This window comes from Mus caroli, unplaced genomic scaffold (genome assembly GCF_978045245.1).
Source record: "Mus caroli unplaced genomic scaffold, Mus_caroli_1 scaffold_1, whole genome shotgun sequence".
Classification (NCBI taxonomy): domain Eukaryota; kingdom Metazoa; phylum Chordata; class Mammalia; order Rodentia; family Muridae; genus Mus; species Mus caroli.
In genome coordinates this window covers 31577752-31605719 of record NW_028227256.1, presented here as the reverse complement: position 1 = coordinate 31605719, position 27968 = coordinate 31577752, and the positions used below count along the sequence as shown (strand labels likewise).

General features: G+C 46.0%; 1 protein-coding gene across 2 annotated transcripts in view; it reads right to left on the bottom strand.

The window, feature by feature from the left end:
• Arhgef4 (Rho guanine nucleotide exchange factor 4) overlaps positions 1–21305 on the bottom strand; it is a 138113-nt gene extending 116808 nt beyond the window's left edge. For both annotated transcript variants that reach the window (XM_021176437.3, XM_029475175.2), the window contains exon 1: positions 21203–21305. In XM_021176437.3, the coding sequence (XP_021032096.1) occupies positions 21203–21241 (39 nt within the window). In that variant the 5' untranslated portion in view covers positions 21242–21305. The remainder of the gene's footprint in view (positions 1–21202) is intronic.
• Positions 21306–27968: the final 6663 nt, after the last annotated feature.

Genomic DNA, 27968 nt, shown 5'->3' with positions numbered 1-27968 from the left:
GCACACTTCCTTTCCTCTCTCTGGCATGGACGTTGGGCACACTTCCTTTCCTCTCTCTGGCTGTGGACGTTGGGCACACTTCCTTTCCTCTCTCTGGCTGTGGACGTTGGGCACACTTCCTTTCCTCTCTCTGGCTGTGGACATTGGGCACACTTCCTTTCCTCTCTCTGGCTGTGGACGTTGGGCACACTTCCTTTCCTCTCTCTGGCATGGATGTTGGGCACACTTCCTTTCCTCTCTCTGGCTGTGGACGTTGGGCACACTTCCTTTCCTCTCTCTGGCTGTGGACGTTGGGCACACTTCCTTTCCTCTCTCTGGCTGTGGACGTTGGGCACACTTCCTTTCCTCTCTCTGGCTGTGGACATTGGGCACACTTCCTTTCCTCTCTCTGGCTGTGGACGTTGGGCACACTTCCTTTCCTCTCTCTGGCATGGATGTTGGGCACACTTCCTTTCCTCTCTCTGGCATGGATGTTGGGCACACTTCCTTTCCTCTCTCTGGCTGTGGACGTTGGGCACACTTCCTTTCCTCTCTCTGGCTGTGGATGTTGGGCACACTTCCTTTCCTCTCTCTGGCTGTGGACGTTGGGCACACTTCCTTTCCTCTCTCTGGCTGTGGACATTGGGCACACTTCCTTTCCTCTCTCTGGCATGGACGTTGGGCACACTTCCTTTCCTCTCTCTGGCTGTGGACGTTGGGCACACTTCCTTTCCTCTCTCTGGCTGTGGACGTTGGGCACACTTCCTTTCCTCTCTCTGGCTGTGGACATTGGGCACACTTCCTTTCCTCTCTCTGGCTGTGGACGTTGGGCACACTTCCTTTCCTCTCTCTGGCTGTGGACGTTGGGCACACTTCCTTTCCTCTCTCTGGCTGTGGACGTTGGGCACACTTCCTTTCCTCTCTCTGGCTGTGGACATTGGGCACACTTCCTTTCCTCTCTCTGGCTGTGGACGTTGGGCACACTTCCTTTCCTCTCTCTGGCATGGATGTTGGGCACACTTCCTTTCCTCTCTCTGGCATGGATGTTGGGCACACTTCCTTTCCTCTCTCTGGCTGTGGACGTTGGGCACACTTCCTTTCCTCTCTCTGGCTGTGGATGTTGGGCACACTTCCTTTCCTCTCTCTGGCATGGACGTTGGGCACACTTCCTTTCCTCTCTCTGGCTGTGGATGTTGGGCACACTTCCTTTCCTCTCTCTGGCTGTGGACGTTGGGCACACTTCCTTTCCTCTCTCTGGCTGTGGACGTTGGGCACACTTCCTTTCCTCTCTCTGGCTGTGGACGTTGGGCACACTTCCTTTCCTCTCTCTGGCTGTGGACGTTGGGCACACTTCCTTTCCTCTCTCTGGCATGGATGTTGGGCACACTTCCTTTCCTCTCTCTGGCTGTGGACGTTGGGCACACTTCCTTTCCTCTCTCTGGCTGTGGACGTTGGGCACACTTCCTTTCCTCTCTCTGGCTGTGGACGTTGGGCACACTTCCTTTCCTCTCTCTGGCATGGATGTTGGGCACACTTCCTTTCCTCTCTCTGACTGTGGACATTGGGCACACTTCCTTTCCTTTTGCTTCCCCCATGAATTCCTTCCCAGTAACGCCTTTGCCTACGGGCAAAAAGGAGGTCAACACAAGATCCAGAAGACAATTATAACTCCAGCATTGAGGTTTTAACAGGGCTTCCTAGTTGAGTTCTGCTGAATATTGTAATCATCAATTAGATGTTTGTCTATGTGTCTGATCTTCAAAAACAAACCCAAGCTTATGGCAAATAAATCTACATTCTGTATAAGGTTATAAAGATTTCTTGGGTTTTATGTTGAGTTACCTGAAAACTTACAAAGCTTCGTAGTTTAATGGTATATGCACAGGCAATATTAATGCATTACATTATCCTATGTATGTATTTTGGGTTCAGCTTTCCTTCATTAAGGTGACGGTGAATGGCACTGTTTTCTAAGGCAAACAACTACCGCCTTTGTAAGACCAGTTGTGGCTGCTTATAAAAGATCATCACAGCTGGGTTTATTGGTTGTTGCTGTTCTGTCATAGAGGAAGGGTTAAGGAGGGTCACAGCAGTCTCACCTGGGTCATCCTTCCAGCCAGCTGCATTCAATGCTGTCTTAATTGCATGTAGCCTCAGGAGCCAAATATACGGCTGTGGAAGACTAGGGAGAAGGGCTCCCCACACACAACTATGAGGAAGCTATCAACCAAACTGGCTATTTGCTGTATTCTTATTTGGGACATTTGCTTTGGGGGCATCCATGCCTGTGTCAATAACTCCTCACCTATGCACTGTGAGTAAGCCCAGCAAGTTCTCACTGGGTGAGCCTGCGTGAAATCAGATTTTCTTTTATCATTAAGACCTTATGCTTACTCACGAACCCACCTCCAGGATAAAAAAAAAATCTCACAACAGATGGTCAATTTATTTATTAATATTCCCATGTCCCATAGAATTAAAAAAAGAAAGCCAGCAAGTAGAAGAATGTGGTCTCCCTTTCCCCAGCATGGAACCTGCTTGCTCAAGGGTGGAGCTTCCTGCTCATTCGTCCTGCCACACCTACTGCTGGACCGTGTAGCTTTGCTGCTTGGAGGCACACACGTGTTCATCCTGCTACTGGACCCCGAGTTACTTGGCGGGAAATCGGGTTCCCTCCCCCTTCCTTTATAACTGAGTGTCTGGAAATAGTAGAATTGAGCTTTGATCAGAATGCTGTCTTAGCTACATTTCTTTCTCTCGCCGCCTAGCCCCTCTTCTCTTCCAGGTTTCCAAAATGCCTTTCCAGGCTAGAACCCAGGCTGTGATCTGCTGGCCGGACACAACATTTGGCGAACCAACGCGGGACTGAGAAACGGCAAAGGATTTTTGGAAGAGACACTGCTGGTTTGGAGCTCCATGGAATAATTAAAGGATAAAGGAAATTCATACCGGAGAAGGTATGGGCTAAGCTGAGACAGCGTTAAACCCGAGTGCTGGTTCACTTAGGTTCAGCAGTGAAGCTTAAGAGGAGCTGGGCACAGGCGGTAGGCCGTGGCTCGCAAAAGCTACATTGTTAGGCGTGAGAAAGGAAAGGGTTTATTAAAAGGAAATTAATAATCAGGCGGATTGCTGCAGTTATAAAAACTGCATCATGAGGGAGGAAATTGTCCCAAAAAGCAGAGAGAAATTTCAGGAGTGCCATACTTCGTTCTCTCTGGGCCTTATAGCAGGAGTACTCTGTCCCCTTTCTGTGTCTTGTTTAATGTCTGGTGCACCAATCTGTTCTCGTGTTCAATTCATGTATGTTCGTGTCCAGTCTGTATGAATGAATGTTCTGTTTTATGTTGGATAATAAAGATGGTATAAAAAACTTTATCTGCAAAGCCAAGAGCTGCCACGTGTTTCAGCCAGAAACCAGACACATGGCAGGAGGGACCCTGCTGGAAAAACTATTCATTTTAGGAAAAGGCAGCAAGTGCACAGCCTCTTAGTTTCGGAGTAAAAAGTCTGATAAATGGTTCATGATTAATGTGTTTGACAATGGTAAAGTGCTTTTTTATTCTATGATTGTAGCTACAAAAAATTAATATTCTCTGATTGGTCTAAAATTAACTGCTTCATTTGGTTCTTTTTTATTGAAAATGTGCTCTACATGTTTTCACATTCAGCTCATAAGTTGTTGGTTAAGATTAATAATTGTTACATTGCTACAGATGGTTAATGTTAAATTTGATAACTCAAGATTAGAGTCCTTCCGACACATGGCCTAAGGCAGCCCTAGAGGCTGGGTCTCTAAAGATATTTCTAGTTTAGATAATGATTAATGTGGTTCCTATCCTAAATAGTAAAATTTAAGATAAAATTTAAAGCAATGCCTCTTTATTAAAGCGTTAAAGCTTGCTTTAATAGGTATTCATAGGTAATAATTGACATCCAAACTTTGTAATATGATAATAATGCTTCTAATATTGATTTTAAAGATGATAAATTGTTTTAAACTTAAGTTTTGCTTTCCCAAAGTTGTAGGTATTATCCTAACCTTGCACAAAAAACTTAAAATTTATGGTTAAAACTGCCATTGTTCCATTGACTGCAGCTTGCAGTTTGATTACAAATTTAAGATTGATGCTCAGATTAAAAAGTATTTTATGTTTGAGTCAATACAGGGCTCTGGGCAGCCCCAGAGCGGCTTGTGGCCTTTCTTTTGTTTTGCAAACAATGCCTGAAAAAGTTTTTCCCTGTGTTCAAAAAATTTTCTTTTTAACAGTGTTACAGATCTATTCAGATGTTTAGAATAATGCTTAAATTCAAAGATTTTTACTTCTAGTAAATTAGTAATCACTAGAAAATTTTGCCTCTAGGTATGGCTAATATAGCTTTACATTATGTAAAAAAAAATGTTTATTGTTTCTGCTTCTATACAAGAAGCCAAAAGTTTTAATCTTTCAGTATATATTGTTTCCTAAGTAGAAATTATTTTAATTAACTAATGCTTCTCAAGGAAAGTTTACCTTAACTCCTTGCTCTCACCCAAAAGATTCAGAGACAATATCCTTTTATTACTTAGGGTTTTAGTTTACTACAAAAGGTTTTACAAAAAATAAAGCTTTTATAATTGTTGTTAATTGGTAATTAAAAATTAGTTGTGCCCAAGACAATTCTTTGGCCAGAAAAAACATTATTGTAAAGTCATTTTTCTCATCCTCCCAGCCGATCGTTGGCCCATGTGGGCCCAACTAGCTGCTGTGGGGTGGAGTCTTAAGACACACAGTTGCCCCTATTCCAGCACAAATAATCTAGTTGTGTGCTGTAGATGGTGTTTTAAAATGCTGAACAATCAAACCTTAATTTGTATATTAATAGTCAATGCCATATCTCTGAGCTCATAATTTGCTAGAAATTGTTTGTCCCTCAGATACTATTAATTCTCAAATTTGCAATTGCTTATACATATTTCTAGTTAATAAATAAATAAATTATACACGTGTGACTCTTAATAACTTTTCAAGCTTTCTAGTTACAACCGTTCCTTAAGAAAAATGATTGAAAGTGCAATTAGTCACTGCCCCTTTACAGCCAAGTATTTAAAATGTTTTGTCCAACAAGTTATTAATTCAAAAGGTTAGTTATTGTGAAATTTTAAACTTTAACTTCTTAAAAGACAAAAAAGAGAGAAATTGTATCCCCATATATACTATTTAGTGCATTTCCATGCACACTATTTAAATCATACCTTTATTTTCAAATTTTGAGATTAAAATGTCAAATTTAATAAATGCTTTTTAGTATCTTAAAAGGGTCTACTTATTGGCTTATAGATTGATCCTAAAACAGCTACCTTATTAGGAAAGGGAAAAACAGGTTCTCTCCACAAAACGCTACAGAAGCATATTAATAATTCGTGTGCCGAGCTGACAGGTAAGTTAACTCAGTGTCCTGATTAAAAGGACTAAAAAATTAAATTCATGTTTTAGATCCATCCTTGCTTGTCATTTTTTCCAGTTTCGACTAGCTTCTAGCCTTTTAACTTTATGGCAATAGTTCATCAAAGACTGTATATTCAGACTTAGTAAAATTAGTCATTTAATAGAGTCATAATGATTTTTCACTTTTCTTCAGTGTGACCAGCCATTCTAACTCAATCTTAGACTGGTCTAATATTCAGTCCAATTATTAGAGATTCCTATATTCTAAATTACCTAGCAAAGTTAATTCAGAGCATATCCCCCAAGGTCACCAAAGGCTCATCTTGCCTTATTTGTCCTAAACTTTTTGCAAACTGATATTAAAGGTCAGTCTGCAGTGGATCGCCACTGGCATCCAGTTACTTCTAATTCTTATCCATTGATAAAATGGAAGGACCCCCTGACTAACAAATGAAAGGGTCTGGATCCAGTTCTAATCTGGGGAAGAGGCTCGGTTTGTGTTTTTTCAAGAGATAAAGATAGAGCATGGTGGCTGACAGAGAGATTAATTAGTCAGATGAACACACATTCCAAATCTTTTTATAAGTATCACCTTAAGGACTAAAATTCCTCTTTTGCTTAAAATTCAGCTGGAAACTGAAGCTCCCAGAAAAACTGTTTTCCTGCTACTCTCTGAGCCAGCTCCCCCACCAGAGGCCAGAGACTAGCTTTAGCTTTACAATTTACAACTGAATAAAGTACCTGGACTTCTCCAAAAAGAAAATTTACATTGCTACTCTCTCATTGTCTAGATCTCTTTCTTTTTTCAAGCAGGTCAATCTACCTTCTCTGGCTAGACCTACAGGCGTACCTTCCCCTCCCCCAAAAGCACACAGGTGGCTTTCAGTCTGAGATAGAATTTAGATTTACCAAGAGAGCTAGGGAAGTAAAAATGTCTAATATTTACAGAGATTAGTTCTTATTTTGATAGAGATGGACTTAGTCCCATAGCTGGCCTCTGGCTTTTCACCCTTGCTGTTATTGCAAGGTGTCCTTAGTTCCTCAGGCTATGGAAATAACAGGGATGAGGAGAAAAGACTTCCACCTCCTATTTTAGCCACAATTCGTGGTGTTACTAATGACATAATTCTTGTCTAGGCCTTGCTAAATCTGAGGTTGACAAGTCTCCTTTAGAGACTGCGCAGAACTCAGAACTGTGCATACTGGTTCGTGATCATACGAATACAGTATGGCTACCGCTTGGCACAGGAGATTACTGCAGGGGAAGATCCAGCTTGACCGTTTCTGAGTTCCCTGTGCGACACACCTGGTTTGAAAGAGGTTGGTATCTGATTCCAGCTAAAAACCAAAAATACCTAAGGCTCTGCCTCCCCTCCCCAAAAGATACCAAAAGCCACAGATGTGGGTCATAATAGCACCCACGGGAGGAATCGAGTCAATGTCCACCCAAGCCAAGGTTAAAGGCCCACTCATCTACGGATGAGAAAATCATTTGATCACCTCAGTTAAGCATTGCCTTATTAAACTTAATTAATAGGGGGGAGAGAGGTTGGAGACTGTACTGTCGAAAGGGCAAGCCCTTCACTGCCTCCCACCCAAATAAAAAAGCCAATTGGCCTTGTACTAAGGAGCCGGTCTTACCCCTTCTCCCTGTTTCCCCACCTGTCATCCAAAATTGCGGAGGAATACCAACTCAGTGTTATTCTTAATAAAGCGTATTTCAAATTTGTTCAGTCAAACTTAGCCAGGTTCCAACGCCCTACTTAAATTGCAACCAGGAAGTTACCTATTCAGCACTAATTAGCATTATAAAGTCAGAGCCTACAGCTCAGCGCTATTCTCTTAGTGGTTTACTAGGATAATAAGGACAGTCTTAGCCAGATACAGTTTACCATTAGAAAAGTTAGGGAATCCCACGGAAACAGGTTTTTTCTTTAGCCCTAAGAACTTAGGCAGAACTATTGAGCATAGATAATTTTTCTGCCTCAGGCCAGCCTTTTCTTTTTTTTCATTTTTGTTAACAAATGGGAGGAGATGTGGTCTCCCTTTCCCCAGCATGGAACCTGCTTGCTCAAGGGTGGAGCTTCCTGCTCATTCGTCCTGCCACGCCTACTGCTGGACCGTGTAGCTTTGCTGCTTGGAGGCACACACGTGTTCATCCTGCTACTGGACCCCGAGTTACTTGGCGGGAAATCGGGTTCCCTCCCCCTTCCTTTATAACTGAGTGTCTAAAAAAGTAAAATTGAGCTTTGATCAGAATGCTGTCTTAGCTACATTTCTTTCTCTCGCCGCCTAGCCCCTCTTCTCTTCCAGGTTTCCAAAATGCCTTTCCAGGCTGGAACCCAGGCTGTGATCTGCTGGCCGGACACAACAGAAGAATGTGCAAGAAAGATTTAAGAATGGAATTTTATTTATTTATTCATTCATTCACTCATTCATTTATTTATTAGGTTTTGAGTCTCACTATGTAGCCATGGCTGAGGCTATCCTGGAACATTCTATGTAGACCAGGCTGGCCTTGAATTCATAGAGATCAGCCTTCTTCTACCTTCCAACTGCTAGGATTAGGGATGTGCACCAATACCACACCTGACTAAGAATGAAAAGATTTTTAGTAAAAAAAGGGAGAAGATTAAGATGGCTGGATTGTTTTTTTTTTTTTTTCAAAATACAAAAGAAAGCTGAATCATTTAAACAAGTTACAAAGGCCTGGTCTAGTCACACAAAGAATGAGACTTCATGTATATGAAGGTAAAATTTCTGAGGTCAAAGTTCAATTCATCAATATGGAGCCTCTGCTTAAATCAATGGAATTACTGTTCTGTTCTTCCTAACAATTACAAGTTCGACTTAAAGAACCAAAATGTATGACTAATCAAAGTTTCTTTAGGTGTTTGGGATTTTTGCTGAAACTTTTTACATCAATTACAAGTAGCAGAAGTTGGTCTTCTGTGTGTTACATACCTGTACTTGGAGGCCTATATGGACATGGTCAGAGAGGCTAAAAAATGAGACAACAGTTTGCCTCTTGCCCGATGTGGTGGTTTGAATGAAAATGACCCCCATAAGGAGTGGCACTATTAGTAGGTGTAGCTCTGTTGGAGTAGTGTGGCCTTGTTGGAGGAAGTGTGTCACTTGGGAGTGGGCTTTGAGGTTTCAGATGCTCAAGCCAGGCCCCAGTATCACTCTCTCTTCTTATTGTCTGCTGATCTGGGTGTAGACTCTCAGTTACCTCTCTAGCACCATTTCTGTTTACATGCTGCCTTGCTTCCTGCTGTGATAACAATGGACTAACCTTCTGAACTGTAAGCCAGCCCCAATTAAATACTTTCCTTTATAAGCGCTGTGGTCATGGTGTCTCTTCACAGCAATAGAAACACTAACAATGACACTCGCTAAGGCCAACTAGGTTCCGGGAGACTGTGAGGCATCTCTTGAAATGTCCTGTTACTGTGGTAACTCACTTGTTCTCTTGTTGGGAAGGTATGAAAACACCACAAAGAGAACTCTATGGGTTGCCCAGTTGACGAAAAATAGTGTCAACACAGAGGGACATTCTTTAAAGCTTCCAAGTGAAGCCATGGTCAAGCAAGGCCCTCAGCCTGACCTTACACAGACAGAACAGTAGCTAAAAGGAAAACTAGAGGAACCATAGGCTTCTGAGGACTGTATCTTCAACTGACTTTGACAGCACACACACGCACACGCATAAACACACACCAATCATTTTAGCCACTTGCATGATTTTAAACACCTAATTGGACAGTATAACCAGAGTCTAAAATAATTTAGTTATGTCTCTTTGACATCCAAGGGATTGCACCTGCCAGACATTAGACTTAAAATCCATATAAGGTGCTATTTAAACAACTATCTCTCACAAGTGATTTTCTTCTTGGTAAGAAAAACATGACCCAATTTTAAAACCCTATACATTGGCTTACTGTCGCACCTACCCATAGCGAAGAGGGACAGACTCCCTATTGTTTGTTTCAACCCCAAAATTAAATATGTCTGTTTCCTTTCCTTCCCTGTCTGAAAGCCATCAGGAAAGGATCTCACACTGATTCTGACCACTCCACCAGCTACCAAAAGACCTGAAAGCAGATCCTGGATTGAGCCAGGCTTGGGAACCAAAAGAAGACTTGGGTAGCCAATGGATGCGTGCTATGTAACCCCATCAAAGGATATCAATGGACTTTGATTCAGACATTAAAAAAAACATACTCTGTCCTGGCTTCTCCTCTTAGTGGTCCAGGACTTGTGCTAATAATTCTCCCTTTCCTCTTTTCCTCACATCACTTTACAGGTACCGGTCAAGGACTTCGTTTCTTCCCTATACCAGGCTGCTATGCAAACAGAGCTACTGATGAATTTTGGGGGGTTTGTGATGGTTCGAATAAGGATAGCCCCTATCGGCTCATATAGTTGAATGCTTGGTCATCAGGGAGTGGCACTATTTGAGAAGGATTAGAGGGTGTGGCCTTGTTGGAGTGGGTGTGGCCTTGTTGGAGGAAGTTCATCAATGGGGACAGGCTTCAAGATTTCAAAAGGCCATGCCATACCCAGTCTCTGTCTCAGGCCACAGATCAGGATGTAGCTACTTCTTTAGCACTATACCCACCTGCCGCTAGGCTCCCTGCTATGATGACAATGGACCAAGTCTTTGAGGCTGTAAGCAAGCCACTAATTAAATGTTTTCCTTTATAAGAGTTAAGAGTTGCCATGGTCATGGTATCTCTTCGCATCAATAGAACACTGACTAAGACAGAGACTTTTAGATAAACCCAGTGGAGGAGTACTATGACTGCTATATCTGGGACCCCCATTCAGATGAAAGAAGACAGATTGGTCATCACCCCAATGCCACATGCAGTTAGGGTTACCTCTTTGGGATGGGGGATGATGGAACAGTTTAAAATTATGAAAGCAGTCTAGAGCAGTGGTTCTTAACCTTCCTGATGTTGCAACCCTTTAATACAGTTCCTCATGTTGTTGTGACCCCCAACCATAAAATTATTCCCATTGTTACCTCATAACTGTAGTTTAGTTACTGTTATGAATCATAATGTAAATATTTCTTGGACATAGAGGGTTGCCAATGGGGTCATAATCCACAGGTTGTGAACCACTGGTCTAGTGGAAAAAGACCCCAAAGAAAAGCAGCCAGTTAGTCTTTTGATTGAAAGCCAGGAACATCTTGGCAGGCTCATCCTTGCCAGAGGCTAGAGATGTCAAAGGTATTCTGTAGGCTCTGATCTGGCTTTTAAGCAACTCTAAGGTTACCCTTAAAGAGGGAATGTATTATGGTAATGAGTATCAGTGAAAGTGTGCTGAGAGAAAAAGTCCTGCTCAATAGAATACAATCTCTCATCTCGTAGTCACTTAACATTCCAGTTGGGTTAGGTTAACTTTCTGGCTAAGGGACATCCCTCAATCTCTCAAGAAGGCAGGATCACCTTAAGGCAAGCTGAAGAGAGAGCTAGATTAATTCATTCTTTGAGTTAGGGGCTTGCCAAGAGACTCATTGAAACCACTGTCACCGAAGAATCTTGTCACTTACTGTTACTCGAGACTTCAGGAAGTCAGCATGTACTAGCTGAGTTTGAAGGGATGCGAGGAATGTAAGTGAAACCACTGTGTGAGATTGGAAAACCATCCTGTGTGACTTGAAATAATGTAATGCTTGTGAGATAAGGAGCCATACATGAGGCAGCTTCAATATGAGCCAAGCCTTAGCACGCTCTGATAAGTTAATGAACCAACCCCAAGATAACTCCATATGTTAAAGAATCACCCAACCCTAAGCTTCAAGACCAGATTGCACAGAGCTGAGACCATGGGAACAATGAAAAAAATGGAGCCAGCCAGGTTGGCACTGCTGTGCTCCTGAGGGGTGGCATCAAAGCCCCTGTGTTGATCCCATAAGCAATGGGACTTTGAGACCGGTCACCCTGTGACTCTAGCTCCTGTGACGGTTGGGTTTGTGGCACCCTTGCCAAGTTCACACTTTTGCCTGCCTGCTTAGGATTGGTCACTGGTTAAGCTCAAGGGCCGGCCTTGCCATCCTGGCCTGGCCTGCCTGCCATCCTCCTGGCCTGTCACCCTCAGACATGGATGCAGGTCAAACCCCAAGTGATTTCAATGGAGGTTAGAGGATTCTTCAGCTAAGCCTGCAGCAGAGTCCAATCACCTTTCTGGCTTGGTGAGGCAGCTAGTTACATGAGATTAACGTGCTCTTTATAATAGCCTGGTATTGAAAGGAATGTTTGGGTGATTCAACCCAGCATATTCAAAAGACAAATCTCTTGTGGGCACCTTAATTGCCAAATGCCTCAAGTCCACTGGCCCCGCTAGTCACAAGGGGGGAAAAACAATAATGTATAATAGGGAGGAAGATTGCTTGAAGGGTTATTTGTTTTTCTTTGTGTGTTTCTTTGTGGGACACTGAAAATATTTTTTCTATCCTTGCTAAAAAGAGGAAGGAGCAACAATTTAGTTGGTGTGAGTCCACCATATTAGAGGTGCCCATGATTATTTAAAGTCTCTGGAAGTTTCACTTAGGAAACAAAAATCACACTCAGGCAGACTCTCTAGAAAGGGCTCCTGCCATTTTCTTTTTCAGCAACTGGGAGAAAGGGGAGAAGGAAGGAAGGAAGGAAGGAAGGAAGGAAGGAAGGAAGGAAGGAAGGAAGGAAGGAAGGAAGGAAGGAAAGAAGGAAGGACAAAGGGATGGGACAGAGAGAGAGAGCCCTGTGAGTAAGCAATTCCTGAATAACCCATAAATTTAGTATCAGGAACAGTGTACACTAGGGCACCTCTCCAGCCCTCTTTACCTTGTTTTAAAACAGGGTCTCCTACCTTTACCTGGAGCTTGCTAATTCTGCTAGCTGGGGCTGGCCAAAGAGCCAGAGAGCTGCCCGTCTCTGCCTCCCTTGTAACTGTGGGTATAACACTCTCCATCGATCCTGTCGGGTTTTTTGCTTGTTTGCTGTGAGTTCTGGGCATTTAACTCAGGCCCTTAAGCTCATGAGGCAAGCGCTTTACAAACAGAGCCATCTCCCCAGCCCTCACAGCTCTTTAAGAGTTATAATTTATTGAACTATAATTCACATAATGAACAAATCACCTGTTTCCAGGAATTAAGTGTTTTAAATAAGTTAGCTGGCTTGTACAGACATCATTTTAGTCTGCTTTGGAACACTTCCACTCTCCCTGAGAGAAATTGCAACTTATTAGCAGTGGTGCCTACTGCTCCGGTGGTGTAGTTACTCCTAGGCCTAGCAGCTGCTACTCTGCCTTTGTGTCTGTCTGTTCTGGAAAGTTCCCATAAAAGGAATAACATGTTGTTACTGGCTCCTGTCAGTAACACTCAGTTATTTTGAGTCTCACTGGAGTTGATACATGTGTCAACTCATTCTGTTGCTAAACAGGATTCCATTGTGTGAAGGAACCACAGTCTGTTTATCTTTTCAACTACTCCAAGATACCCGGGAACCTGGGAGACAGCTGAGTGGGTAAGGACACATGAGGACCTGAGTTCCGATAGCCCTGCAATTCCAGGATCGAGTCTGGCCCCCCAGTACAGTGGATTTTCTGGCTGATGAGCCTAGCTCTAAGGTTAGTGAGAGCTTGTGTTGGTAATACTAGGATGCCTGACCTGAACACACATGAACATATACCACACACACGTCCAGTTGCATACAAACAACACTTGAGCTCTTCCCAGTCTGGGATGCCCCTTGTGGAAGTAGCTTTGTGTATCCAGGAACAAGTCCCTTGGACTCTAGTTTCTCTTGGTCAAGTGGAAACGTTGTATGCAGCTGGTGACGTGTTTTCCAATGTGCTGGAACCAATTCACAAAACCCGTCAGGAAGGTGAGAGGCTCCCAGCATCACTACAAGGTACCAAAGACTCCTGATATCTTCATTGTGTTAGTGACAGAGGACATAGAGGACCATCTCACCATAATTCTTGTTTACATTTCCCAGTAACCGATGACAGTGAAGGAATCTGTGGGGTTACTCTTCACATGATGATGTTACTGCAAACGTATCTACCTAAATCTCAGCCTACTTATAAACTGAACCGTGTTGCCTGTGTTTTGGGTACAAATCCCTGTCAGATAGATCATATGAAAAGATTTCCCGCCACTCAGTGGATTGTCTTTTCAACTCTTTCGCAGTATTTTGTGGACTGGGACCTTGTTAATTTCAACTCAGTTCCACATCAACTTCATATTTGTTTTGCCATTTCTGCTTTTGTGTTGTATCCAAAAGTCACTGTGTAACCCAAGTAGCAAACAGTTCCTGTTTTAGTCTCAGACTTTGAGCTTTGTTAAGTTGATTTTAGCTATTTGGTGTCACTGAGGCTACACATCAATTTTAGAATTTTTTTTTTCTACCTTAGACAAAATTTATTGGGATTAAGGAAATTGTTTTGAGTCCCTGGAACACTATAGGAAGTGCTGACACCAATCCTGGAGCACTACAGCTGGCCAGTGGAGCACCCTAGTCAGTGATGATGTCACCCTGTTGAGCATTCTAGGCAGTGATGATGTCAGTCCGTGGTGCACTCCCAGCAACACTGACATCTTAACAATATTAAATGTCCTAATCTATGAACAAAATGTCTTTCCATTTATTTGTGCCTTGGCAAATTTCTTTCTGCAAAGTTTAATACTTTTTAGTATATAAGCCTTTGAAAACTATCTCAGCCTATGTGGTATGGTCCTGGAATGCTGAAAGGGCTCTTATGGACTTCCCTTAACAGTGGACCAAATGGAAGGGTGAACTTCTGTGCCCTGTCCTCTCACCACGCCCCAGGCATGTAGAAGGTAGATCCCCTAGGAGGGCCAAGGTCAGCAAAGGTGCCTACTCCTGGAAGCTTACTACCCAAATGAGCAGCTCGCCCAGGGTTAGCAGACATACACGTTTCTTCTAGTCTCAGTGAAACCCAAATTCAAGATCAGCCATGGTATGTGGGACATGATTGACAGCTGGGGGATGGACCTCATGAAGCCAGTATGACACCTGTGAAGCAGGCATACCTTCCAGAGAGAAGGCCGAGGCCAGGCAAAGTGGTCCAGTGCATCCACGGTGGTGCATCTACCTCTTGGCAGCAGGAAAGACTGACACTCCTTACTCAGCCCTACATGGCAATATCACACTGCAGACTACTGTGCAGTTTTCCCTCTAGCCCATCTCAAGGTCTAGCCCATCTCAACGTGGGCCTTGGGATAGGTACAGAGCACTCCAAGGGACCATAGTGATGCCATGCCAACTTGTCTCCATAGGACAGGCTCGTCAGGGCAAAGGTAAGGATCTCTGGATTTAAGGAGTGGAACGCATGTAGTATTGGTGCCTCAGCATAGCTGTGATGACACATGCTGGTGTCCCTGTCCTGGAAGCACCAGGCTACCAGGCTACCAGCACAAGATGACTCTTCACTGGAACCTAAATAGCTTCTCAGGTTGTCTTTGGCGGGCTCAGGACCTCCAGGGTCAGGAGCCTGCGTTAAGTTAGGAGGCCTTTGATACTGCCCTAGCTGCGGAGACTTTCCCCTCTCCAGGCTATAAATATTTATACCCATCTCCTTCCAAGAAGTTCTCAGTTCCAAGAAGCTATGGCCTTCAAAGTTGGTGTGCCTCAAGTCACAACGTATTCCCCATGTGGCCTGTACAGCCTGGCACTCCCCAAACTACAGGAGCTGCCAGGACTCAGCTCACCTCCTAGATAACACTTCTCCTGCCGAATTCCTATGCTGTGTCTCCACTACCCCCAGCCCCCCAGGTCTCCACTGCTCCCAGTAGATCCTCGCTGACATCTGCCTTTAAGCATACTCTCCCTTCATCCTGGGCATGCTCTTCTCTCTCACCTCTTGGTCTCCCACACATCTGTGTTGAATCACCCTATCTCACCCATGCAGGCTTCTTGGAACTTCTGAAGGCAGCTCAGTGCCCCAGGATGAGGCTTCCCACGATGCTTATGAACAGTCTAGTCCTGCTGGATTCCATTTGGCAAAGATTTGTGTCTCCTATCCTGACTCCCCAAGACTGGCCACTGCTCAGCTTCACCCCTGGTGGCAAAGGTGATGCTCACGTAGGAATCGCTACCTGTGCTCTTCAGAGGGCAGCCTGCCCAGTTCCTCTAGGGAGCAGGTGCAGCCCAGGCATGCTCTACGTGGAACCTATCCCTGGGACACTCTGGAAAGAAGACAAATCGTAGCACCGGGAGGATTTGTTTCTCTCATTATAAAAAATAGCATTGGTGGTTAGATGGCACATCTAAGATGGCTTGGCGCATGCCCTGTACCATGCAGATACTCCTGAAGTGGAGCAGGTGTGGTAGCCTATCCAGGCATGTTCAAGCTGTAGCCTACAGGCTACATGTGGCCCGGCACATGTGAGGATGACAGTGTCATATCACAATGTCAAAGGTTGGATGCCCCTGAATACGGAAGCTTAAAAGGGCTAAGAGTCTTGTCTAAGCACTGGGATTTGGACAGGGACTCTCTGCCTCCAAATCTAAGCATAGATACCTTAACTACCAAGACCCAAAAAGACTCTCAGGGAACCACAGAGATACCCTGAGAAAATCTCTTGGTTGTTGGTCCCAGTGGTGGGGACAGAACCCAGAGCTTAGTGCAAGCTAGGTAAGCACTCTCTACCACTGAGCAACAAGCCCTATGCTTCCTGCTAGTACCTACCTGGAATCTCTGAGACAGTCGGTCACCTGATCAGGCTTACAGAAGAGTAGATGATGGTAGCAGTCAAAGGTTTGTAGTCCCCTGGTGACATTATCTGGCTTATTTATGTGACACCCAAAAGGTGTTACTCTCTTAACTCTTGGTGTTTGTGTGTTTGTTTCCCTCCAAGGAGGGTCCCAGCCAGGTCCCCTTCACTCTTTTGGCTCAGAGAAAGCATGTCACAGCCTACACCAGCACTGACAACATCCCTGCAGTACCCCTACAGGGTGGAAGTGATCTGTCTGGAAAAACCAGAAGAAGCTCTGCCCTTCCCCCAGCTCTGCAGGAAGTGCCAGCTGAGAGAATGTTCTCAGCCACAGCACTTCCTAGAGTCTCACCTCCCTCAGCCTGAAAAGACCAAGCTGTCTGAGAACACCTCGGGCAGGGAGCTCTGACCTGACAGTAGCTTGTGGTAAGCAATGCCAATTACCAGCTGTAAAGGCAGGACCTGCTTCTCAGGTCACAGCCCTCACAGCCCCAAGGCCTCCAGAGCAGGAAGACAGCATGGCATCCCACCTCCTGGCCAAGAGCATCTTGTCCTCTCCTCAGCTAGCTCCTACAAGTTGTCCTCTTACCTCTACATGCATTCCGTGCCGTGCATGTACCCACACATGTATATATACACACATCAGCAAAGGTAACTAAAACAATACAAAGCAAAACAACCAAAGCTGCTGGGGCTAGGAACATAAGGCCATAAATTTGGTCCCCTGGTACCTATATAAGAAGTGAAGCAGGGTAGGGTATGCTTGTATTCCCAGCACTTCTCAGGCTGCAAGGGAATCAGGAGGACACCACCCAACTCGGTCGGATCAGTGAGCTCCAGGTTCAAAGAGAGATCATGCCCCCCAAATTAGAGATCAATTAAGGATGTTACCAGATGTCTACTTCTGACCTACACATGTACATGCACATGCGACCCTCCCAACCCCCCCCCACATACATGCACACACTCTCTCATGAAAAGTGTGAAACAAAATATAAACTAGGTCGGTTAGACAAGTCTCAATGACTAGAACTGGCAGATAGTAGGTGATCAATAAATATTTGTTGAGTAAACTCCACTGCCCTTATACAAGTCCCTGAGCTGACTTTGAAGACTCAAAGCTCATTCACTAAAGGGGTGGGGGTGGGGGGCTGTGCTGTAGTTTGGACGGAGACTGTCCACTGAAGTCTCATGTTCAAAAGGATTGTCCTTAGATTGGCAATAGAGGGAGGTGACCGAGCCATTAAGAGAAGTGGCTTAGGGAAAGGTTTTAGGCCAAAGCCTCATCCTCCCACCCTCTTCCCCCACTTTTGATCCACTGCATCTCCTCCATCCCTTGCTACCTCATCATGGGCCCAAGCAACAGGACAAACCATCCATTCACAGAATTCCCCAAACCCTCTGTCTTTATAGGTTAATTATCTCAAGAGTGTTGTTACCATGACAGAAAGTTGACTGGTGCACACCTAAATTCACACTAGAGGCCCAATGTCTGTTTTCCAAATGTCTACGAAAAGAATTACATAGACCTTTTAGGACGTACTAAACATTGGTTCTGAGATAATTCCTGTTGGCTCAGGGTGTCACCAAATTTCACCATCAGGAATAAGAGCTCAACAGCTATAGAGGCATGCCAGGTCACAAAACAGAGCCACATCCCAAGTCCACCTCAGAGCAACCACGCCGGTGACTTCCCTGTCCTGAGTGTCAGTTGACAAAGACATAGTCAACAGCTGACAGAAACCCCACCCTGTTCCCTGATCCATGATGCACACATGTATGTAGCAAGAAAGGTTAGCTGGGAGCCTCAGGAGTGCTCACCACTCCCAAATAGTGGCCCACTGCCAATCCTTCATCCTTGGAGACTAAAGCACACCATCAGCTGAGAAGAGTGGTCTCTGCTGCCTGCCCAGTTAGCCTACCTGTCAGGTTTGTGCAACAGCCATGAAGCAATGAAGAAGCCAGCAGGTGGCCGGTAAGATGGCTGATGGTCTGAGTTCAACCCTTGGACCCTTGGTAAATGTGGAAGAAGAGAACTAAGTCTACAAAGTTACCCTCTGATCTCCATATATGTACATAGCACGCATACGTCCTATGCATTCGCATACATATCATCATATATGCACATAATAATTAAAATGATATCCTAGGCTGACCTATGGGGTCACACTTGCTATCATCTCTGGCACTAGTAAAAAGCTGGTCTTCTTTATGGCACCTGCTTACATGTACCTGTGTATGTGCTCCTGTACACAGAGATGCCTAGAAGACACAATCACTAGTATGTATCCTGTTGTGTATGTGTGCATCAGAGCATGCCAGTATGCATATACTTTGTCTATACATGTCCATAGGAGCATGCTGGTGTGCATGTATGTGCGCAAACAATAGTCACCAGATGTCTATTTATGACCTATATACATGTACATGCACATACACATGCATATATGTATGTGTGAATAAGTATGGCAGTATGTATGCATTCATGTATATACAAGAATGCCGGTGTACATGTGTATGTTTGTATCTGAGCACATTTGAGGTGTGTGTGTGTGCTGTGTGTTTAGTTCTATATAGGAGTATACTAGTATGTATATACATGTGTGTGTATAAGCTCGCAGGCACATGTACAAGCATGTGTACATAAGCATGTGGGTGCATGTGCCCTGCATATACACATGTATACACAAGCATGCTGATATGTGCATACTTATGTGTGCACATGTTTACACAAGCATGCCAATGTGTGTTCCTGTGTGTGCACATCTGTGAACCACATGCTAGTGTGCACACACATGTGTTTGGGAATCAGCAGAAACAGATCACACTCCCAGGGCAGGGGCCACACAAACTTCCACTTCCTTCCCACTAACTCTGTTCCATCCCTCAGCTAACAGATACTGTCCCCAATGGCCTCTTGGTGGTCTATGACATTGTACTGTGAGGCCTTGGATGTTGTATTAGACATAGGACAAGTTTAATGAAGACAGAGAGATCTACCACTTTGGTGGAGAGCTGGGATACCCAGTTGTCTCTAGCACTCTAGGGTACTCCCCTTGAAAGGGACATGCAGAATGGTGGCCTGCAGGGCGGGGCTCTGGCCTTCTGACACAGTGCATATCCCTCCTGCTACCACCAAAGGTTGTGCTCTGTGGGGGTCCATAGCAAGTGTGAGCTCTCTGGCTGGCTACCTGAACTAAATTGTGCCTGGCACATTTGTAGCAGGTTTGAGTGCAGCACAATCTAAAGATGGGCCCAGCAGAGAGCTCATCTACCTGGGCTTTGGCCATCTGAGGCACCGTTCCTCCTGGGACTCAAGAGAGATTAGCTATGGCTCTGTGAACAATTCAACTTGAGACACTGAGGTTGACAATCAGGTGCCGGTCACCAGGTAATTCTTTCAGAAGCCCACTAGAGCCAGTGGCCCCTGTCACCTCCCACATCACCAGTGTCTGTGGAAGCAAAAGTGCAATCTGCATTCACATGTGTCTCTGTAAACTGTACCTGCGCAGCCATAAACGGCTCCTCCCGGGGGAGAGCCTGCGAGACTCATCCATCCTGTCCTCTATATACATGGGATATAGTAAGAGGGTCCAGGGACAGACAGTGAGTAAGAGGGAAATGTGAGGACATCCTGTCCCCAGTTCCCAGGTCTGGTTAGCAAACAGGCAAGCTGTCCCAGAATTGCTAGCAACCGCCCCATAGGCTACACTGCCTGTTCCCTGGGCTAAGGCAAGCAAGCCCTGGAGATTCTGTCTAGCTGACTTGTGACCTAAGTCACCTGTTGCTTACTGTTACCTACAGTCATAACTGAGGAAGAACCAAGGTCCCCAGCTCACAAAAACTCCACCCACCTGTTGCCTTAAGACCCTCACCCGAAAGGAACAAAACGAATTAACCACACTTTTCCAAACAGGAAAACAAACCCCAAAGTGCTTAAATGATTATTCCAAGATCCACTGTATAGCTTGGGATTCTGTGGCAGGGTCATCATTCCAAGAGTCTGAACAGCACAAAACAGCGAGCCAGGCATGCTCGCCCTTCCCCCACCTCGATGAGGAGCCCCAGAAAGTCCCCTCTCCCCCATCCCTCATTCTCTTCCTCTATGATTGTATTGTAACCACTAAGGGGGTTACAGGTAGGCAGGCCTTCCAGATGGCAGAGGCAAAGGCTGAGGTCAGGTAGAGTTCCTTCTATCCTTCTATCCCGTCTAGGTCTGGGTCACCTGCTCCCCCCTCCAACTACCCCCCCCCCCCCGCCGGGCTCAGAGCTCTCAGGACCAGAAGACTCTGCCTCACCAGCAGCCATCACCTGCCAGCCTGTCCCTGCGCTTCCTCCTGCGGGCCTCCAGCTGACACTTCCGGATTCTTGAAGCCTTGGTCCTAAAGTCAGGGCACATTCCCACCTCCCACACTGCTCACTTGGAGAGGTGAGACTTGGCAACCTGCAGCCAGCTACCCCTCTGCCTGTGCCCTGCAGCCGGCTGCCCACCCCAAGATCCCTGTGTGGGCAAGAGACGTGGTAGCATCCCAGTATAGTGGGGTCTCCACGATCGATCGACCCCAGTCTAGGACTCAGCTCTTCTACTAAGTTCCGATTCCGGTACTTAGTAGAACAAGTGTCTTAGGCACTTGTTCACGAAGGTGCCCCAACCGAGATTCTCCCTCTGATATATCCAAGTAACAATAGCAACCACTTCCTGGGTAGCACCAGCTGCCCAGCTACCCAGCCAAGGCTGCGAGAAACCCAGGAGTGCCCGGGCTCTCACCAGTCTCTCCAGCCTCAGTCAAGTCCACTTTCCCCCTCCCCGGAGCCTTTCATCCCCTGTGCGCCTCTTTCCCCGACCGTCCCCGCAGTCCCCAAAGCCACACTCGGGCAGGCCACCACCTCCAGATCCAGCACATCCATCGAGAAGCTGCGACTGCCGCGCGGATCGTTCTTGGGTACCTCTCAGCCACCCACAAACAGCTCAGGGCGCAGCGGCGTGCGCGGCTGCCCCTTCAGCAACCCCAGCAAAACTCTGCAAGCAAACCGGGTTTTGAGTCCCCGGGACCACGTCTCTCACCTTAAAGAAGCTGCGAAGGAAGTGCACCACACCGAGCATGGTGCCGCCCGGGCACTACGGCCACCCGCTGCTCCTGACCGCACTGGCGAGCCGAGCTCCGGACGCCACCCCGCGCCCCGCCCCATGGTCTGCCCTGGACCGCCAAGGAGCCCCGCCTCCGCAACCCGGCCACGCCGGGCACGTGCGAGTCCGCAGGGACTTGTCCAAACACCGGTCCCGCCCGCCCACTAGGAATCTGAGCGTAGTCTAAGTAAGAAAAGGGCAAGTGGATCCACAGCGGTCTATCTGCGGCTCACTGGCACGCTCACCTCCACCCTTTGATCCCCTAAGTCTGTCTGGCACACAGTTCTATGACTAGTGCCTGACCGTGGTCCTATTGGAAGCAGCCACCTCCCTTTCCACCTCAGAGCTTAGTCAAGCGTTGAGAACCTTCAAGACGTTAACGCAATATTTTAGTAGTTGAGGAAACAGAAGCTGTGCGCAGTCTGTACTCACAAAGCTAGAACTGGGCAATTGTGGACTCAAACCCCTGTACCTAAGTCTTGACCCAGAGCCCACTTCTTGCTCCCCTTTCTCCGCCTTTCCAGTTGTTCTCTGATAGATGTGACTGGAGGAAAGGCGAGGAGCGCCCTGGAAGCTGGCAAGGCACCGCGTGGTGAGACAGAAGCAGGTGACCAGGACACAGAGGGGCTCTAGAGTCCCGTTTTTGATGAGTCATTAACTTTCTAGGTTCATTTGTGTGTTTGTGCACAAGCATACGCACACCACAGGAGAAAGTTCCGGGACTTGGCTTTTTGCTCTCCGACTTTCCCCTTGGAGACAATCTCTCACTGAATATGGGGTTGGTTTTTCTGCTGGAATGGCTGACTGGCTGGCTGTCAAGCCCAGCTCTCTGTCCTATCTCTGCCAGGTTCCTCTGACTCAGGAAAGGAGTTATGGGCAGACGTGGCCACACCCCGATTTTTATGTGGGGGCTGGGATCCAAACTCAAATCCTCGTACTTGTACATCAAGTTCTCTTAACAACCGAGCCATCTCCCTGGCCCCTAGTTATAATTTCATAACACAAAAAGAAAATGTTAATTACAGTTCCAGTGAGGCCAACCTGAGTTATAGTCATCTTTAACATACTCAAACCTACATGCACACACACACACACACATTAAAAAAAAAAATAGTTGTAAACCAGAAATAGAGTATTCTAAATTTCTGCAGAAGTACAGCAGCAAGAGTTTGTGAGCATTGTACTGCAATTGATGGAATCAAGCATCCCATGAAGGTTGAGCATCTGTCCACACTGGCTCTGGGCATCCCTGCCCAAGCCTGCATACCTCACTGAAGTCCTAGCCCCAGTGATCATTAGCATATTACCTAGGTGACAGTTGGAATGTAGTATATTTCTCCTATGTTTAAACAGCATCTGCTTCTCCACTTCCTTTCAGGCACCCAGGGCAGCCACCCTAGGCCAGGCTGAAAGATAAATGGCTAGAACCCAGTGGAGTCAATTACTTCAGAGAAGCACCTGGACATTGTATGGAGGGACCGAATCTGTCACCCTCTGTGCTATCCAACTTGATAGACGCATATCCCTGAGTCACATGATAGTGGGAGAAAAGAGTCCATGTTCAGAACTGGACTCTTGACTGGGTGGGCTCTGTGTATTCAGTCTTGGACACTGCCCCTGAATCTGTGTTCCTCACATGGGAGGGAACCACTGCCTAGAGAGGAAGCAATCCACTGTTGCAAGTTTCCATGGGGAGTCTGTTTGTATTTACCCCAGAGAGAGGCAACCAGGGGCCAAAGAAAGGATTCCATTGCAATTCCATCTTGGTGAGCCACTATTGTTGGAGTACTCAGACTACTGGGGGTGAGGGGTTACTTTCAGGAGTTTGGGTGACTCAGGCAGCAGCGTCCCTGAAAAACCTACCACTGCATGACCGAACAGGCAATGAGTGTTGCACTGCATGGATGGAGTCCCCTGAGGAGCTCACATGGAAGTCACCTCTCCTCCAGGAGTTGCCTGTAGTTGAATATAATTTCTGGGAGGAGCCTCTTGTGCGTTGCATGGGAGCTGCCAGCCTCCAGGTTCGTTGTAGGACTGAATGCTTCAGTCTGGAGGATATGGCTGTAGAGCACCCACTAAGACTCCCTGGTGCTGATTATGAGTTCTGGCTACTTAAAAGGCTAGCGCTAAGCCTTCCCAGAAGAGCGTGGGGTCCACCGCAAGTCTACACGCCTGGCCTCTTGCTCTGCTGTGGACTTGTCTGACTAGTGGACTGGCCCTGGACCACATAACCATCTGAAGGGCATACCAGGGCTCTGCCTCCAACACTATCCAAAGTTTGTAAACAGTTGTCCTGGGGTGCAGCCTGGTAATTTGCATATTAACAAGCTGCTAGTGACACTCTCTTGCATATTAACAAGTTGTGAGTGGCCCCTTCCTCCCTCACACCCCTGAAACCACACTTGGAAACCTGGTCCTGGAAGCAGGATCTGGGCCAGCCACCATTGCTGAGGGGTGAGCATGGAGGAGGATTCCCATTCCTGTCCAGTCACCAAGTCCTTTCGTGTCTCAAGAAACCTTGCTATGACTTATCTCCCAGTAGTCCAGCAAGATATAACATCTACTGCTTAAGAGAAAGTTAATCGGATATAGCTTTATGTTTGACACCTCCTTGTGGGGAACAGGATTGTAGGAGGACTTGATTATATAGTTATCCCTTCTCTCATTTTTCATTTAGAATAAAATAAAATGTGGGCTTTTTTTTTTTCTGGAGGGTTTCGGTAATAGGGTTTGGGGTTATCTGAATCCACCACGTTTAAATGCAACACCAACATCATATCTGCTGTGTGCTACAATTAATCACAGTCCAGAGGGAAGGTGGGATAGCTGGATGAGAAACATCATAACAGAGGCCAATAAACAGAAAAGATGGAGACAGACAGACATGTTCAGAACCCAGAGTCCACGCCCTGTACTCCAGATGGTCAGATTTCCTGGGCACACATGTAGATGAGTCTGTGCCACCAGCAAGAGTCTGGGATACAAAGCCTATAAACTTCCCTTGGCTGACATGGCAAGGAAGACATGTATAGAAGAATATAGACCTGATCACAGATCCACAGGCAGGATGCTGACTTGGAGTAAGCAGGAGGGGGAAGATATTTCAGCTGTAGCCAGAGTTCTAGCTGAGAGCCTACCCTCTGAGGAGGCTGAACCTGAAACTGAGGTTAAGGCTGTGCTCCTGGACTCTGGTCTCCCACAGCCTCTGCCAGCAAACCCAGGCTCCTTGACCCTCGATGACCCCTAAGGATATAAAGTACAGGATTGCCTGCATCTGTCCTAGGAACTCCAGGCAGCCTGGAAGGGAGCTGGTAACCTTCATCTTCCCTGGTCAGAGGCCAGTCTGCCTGTGCTCCTGTGACAAATGGGAGATGCATCATGGGCATTTGGGAACTGAATTTTTAAAAAGGAATGCCACAAGGTGGGCAAGTGTCCCAGGAACATAAAGCATTATGGGATGGGGTGGTTAGCAGGAGTAAGGAACAGTGGAGATCCCAGGTATCAGAGTAGAGCAGGGCTAAACCCTCCCCCAAGCAGGAAGCCTCCAGGAGAGCCTTGAAATTAGGAAGGACTCCAGGAGGAAGACTGCAGGCTGGGATTGTTGCTGGGGTAACTCCGTGAAGACTGGGCTACCTGGACCTGGAGAGCAGCAAAATTGGGAGGAATAGCCCATGGAGATTTCTCTGAAGGCAATGATCGCTGGAAAGTCTGTTACCTCTGGGAAGCTGCTAAAACCTGCTGAGCATGGAGAGGCTGAAGATAATTCTGCTGGGAGGAATTTAAATACACAGAGAGTGATGGGCTGAAGAGCCCAGTCCAGGAGGGCCACCCTAAAGATCAGCAGAGTTGACACCGGAAACCATCAGACTGCCAGAGTGTAACCCTCCTTGTCCCTTCTTCAAGTCACAGATCCAAATCATTTGTGGTAAGTTCAGACCAACTAGACAACATGTATCAGTTAGAAGTACTTCCTGAACAACTATCTGTTGGGAATTGGCCTGGTGCTTTTATATATTTAAATACTAAATTCTGTACCCCAAGATCGGATTGTCCCAAAACACATACACCAGCTTTTGTTATGCAAACATTGCTCCCCAAATTAAAACTATTGGTTAAATAAAAATGGCAACACCCAATTACCAGGGAGAAAAGAAAGAGATGGAGTTACCAGGCTGGGGGTCACAGGTAGGGACCTTTAGGAAGAGGGAGAAAGGAGAGAGGGACAGAGACAGAGAGACACAGAGAGAGAGACAGAGACAGAGACAGAGACAGAGACACAGGGAGGTAGAGAGAGAGGATGGAGGAAGAAGACGGAGGGAACAGGAGGTCTACATTAAATATAAGGACCAAAATATAATAAAATAAAATAAGTAAATATAAGGACCAGACCAGGAGCACGTGCCTGAGTTAAATGAACCCTGAGGACAGGTTGGCGGAGCAGAAACAACTCAGGAAGACTCACACAAAAAGTGTTTGGAGAGCACAGCTGGGGGAGTAGCCAGCCTAGGGAACAGAAATTAAAGTAGGGCTAACTCCCCAGTAATTGCACAATAGCTGACTAAATCTATAGGACTCTGACTTGATTATTGGGGAGCTGGCCTGGTCATATTAATAATTAATAGAGTTTATTTAAAAGCCAATTTACACCTATTTCATGTTCAGAAATTGGGGTTGGGGGAACGACCTGGTTTGTTTGATGTGATAGTTGATAATGATTATCAACTAGGACAGGATCTAGAATCCCCTGGGAGACAAGCCTTGGGTCCTGTTTCTGAGGACATCATTAAATGAGGCTAATTGAAGTGGGAAGACCTCATCCTGAAAGCAAGAGGCACCAGCCCATGGGCTGGGGTCCTGGACTGTCTAAAAAAGCCAAAGAAAGCTGAATATGAACCTCTCTCTCTGTGTATGTATATGTGTGTGTGTTTATGTGTGCGTGTTTGTATGTGTGTATATGTGTGTGTACTTATGTATGTTTGTATGTGTGTATTTGTATGTGTGTGTGAATACATGTATGTATGTGTGGTTGTATGTGTGTATGTATGTGGTTATGTGTGTATGTACATGTGTACATGTATGTATTGTGTGTTTATACATGTGTATGTGTGTGTGAATACATGTGTGTATGCATGTTTGTGTGTGTGGTTATGTGTGTGTATGTATGTGTTTGTACATGTGTATATGTGTGTAAATATGTGTTTATACATGTGCATATGTGTGTGAATACATATGTGTATGTATGTTTGTATGTATATGTATGTGTTTGTGTGTGGTTATGTAGGTGTATATGTGTGTGTTTGTGTGTGATTGTGTGTGTAGTTATGTGTGTGAATGTATGTTTGTATGTGTTAGTACTCTGTCTAAACTCCATCGCCACAATTCTTGGCAGGAGCCGGGTATACTCCTCCCCACAGTTACCTGGCAACAGCCAGGGAGGCATGGCTACAAAAGGGGCTACTTGGCCCCTCCTCTCTCTCTCTCTCTCTTATGTACTTGCCTCTCTCTTACCTCTTGCCCCCTTGCTCCTTATTCTCTTCCCCACTCTCTCCACGTGGCCATAGCCAGGCCCTACTTCTCTACTCTCTCCTTCTCTCTGCCTTTCTCTGCCTCTGCTACACTCAGGGGGAAGGGATGCCTTGGCATGGGCCTGCTGAGGCACCCCCTTCCCCCACACCATGCCAGAACATATTCTTATAGCTCTTTCTCTTTTTATGGTCACAACATTGGTGTATCGTGACTTGGATCTAGAAACTCTGCAGGTTTGCAGCCCACCTTAGCCACAACAAGAGATGCACACTCACTAACCCAGATCTGGCACGCTCTCATTTCCCTCTGGTCAGAGTGACCATCTGCATGGTCCCAGAGGAGATTTCTTGAATTCAGAGCTACCCCTCGTTTTAAGACCCTATCCCTTGGGTGAGATTTCCCTCTCCTCTTTCTCAAGGCTGAGAATTTCAGCAGGGCCTGAAAAACTGCTCTGACTCAGTAGCATCAGCTCTGAGAGTTGCAGTTCTTTTCTCGCAGCTGAGAATTCCAGACCAGGTCTGGAAGCCCCCCACATGTCTTGCCCTTGGATCAGTCTGCTATAGTTTAGCAGGGGAGGGTGGAGTTGCCCCTCAAGCCTTCCCCCTCCCTTTTCTTTCCTTCTCTTTATAATAACAAGAACGGAGATATGTTGGCATCAGGACCTCCCAAACCTATGACATCACATAGGTGACAGTGCAACCTACAGACCTGTTACCAAGACAACAGCTACCATATTCCCAGAATCCACTTGGTTCACCTCCCACCTTTGCCTGCATTATGCCATTTTCCAAATAAATAAGGGGAATGCCCCTCCCTTTTTTCTCTCCCCCCCCCTTCTCTTTCTGCCGCCACCTTACTCCCCCTTCTCCCAATAAACCTCTTACATGTGGAACTGTTTGGGCCAGCGTGCTGTGTTCAGATGTGAGTCATGGTTTTAACACATCAGTATGTGTGTGTTTGTATGTGTTTATGTGTGTATGTGTTCTAGTCTTCCTCTACCATGGATTCTTTCATATCTAACCTTGATGATCTCTTTCCCTATATCATCGTTTCCTGTTACTTGATGGCTTCCCCCTCCTCAGCATCTAACCTTGACTCTACCCACCCACCCTCTCAGACACACCTGAACCTGCTCCTAGGCAGGCCTCCTCTTCTCCGCCCAGTACTGACTTCACTC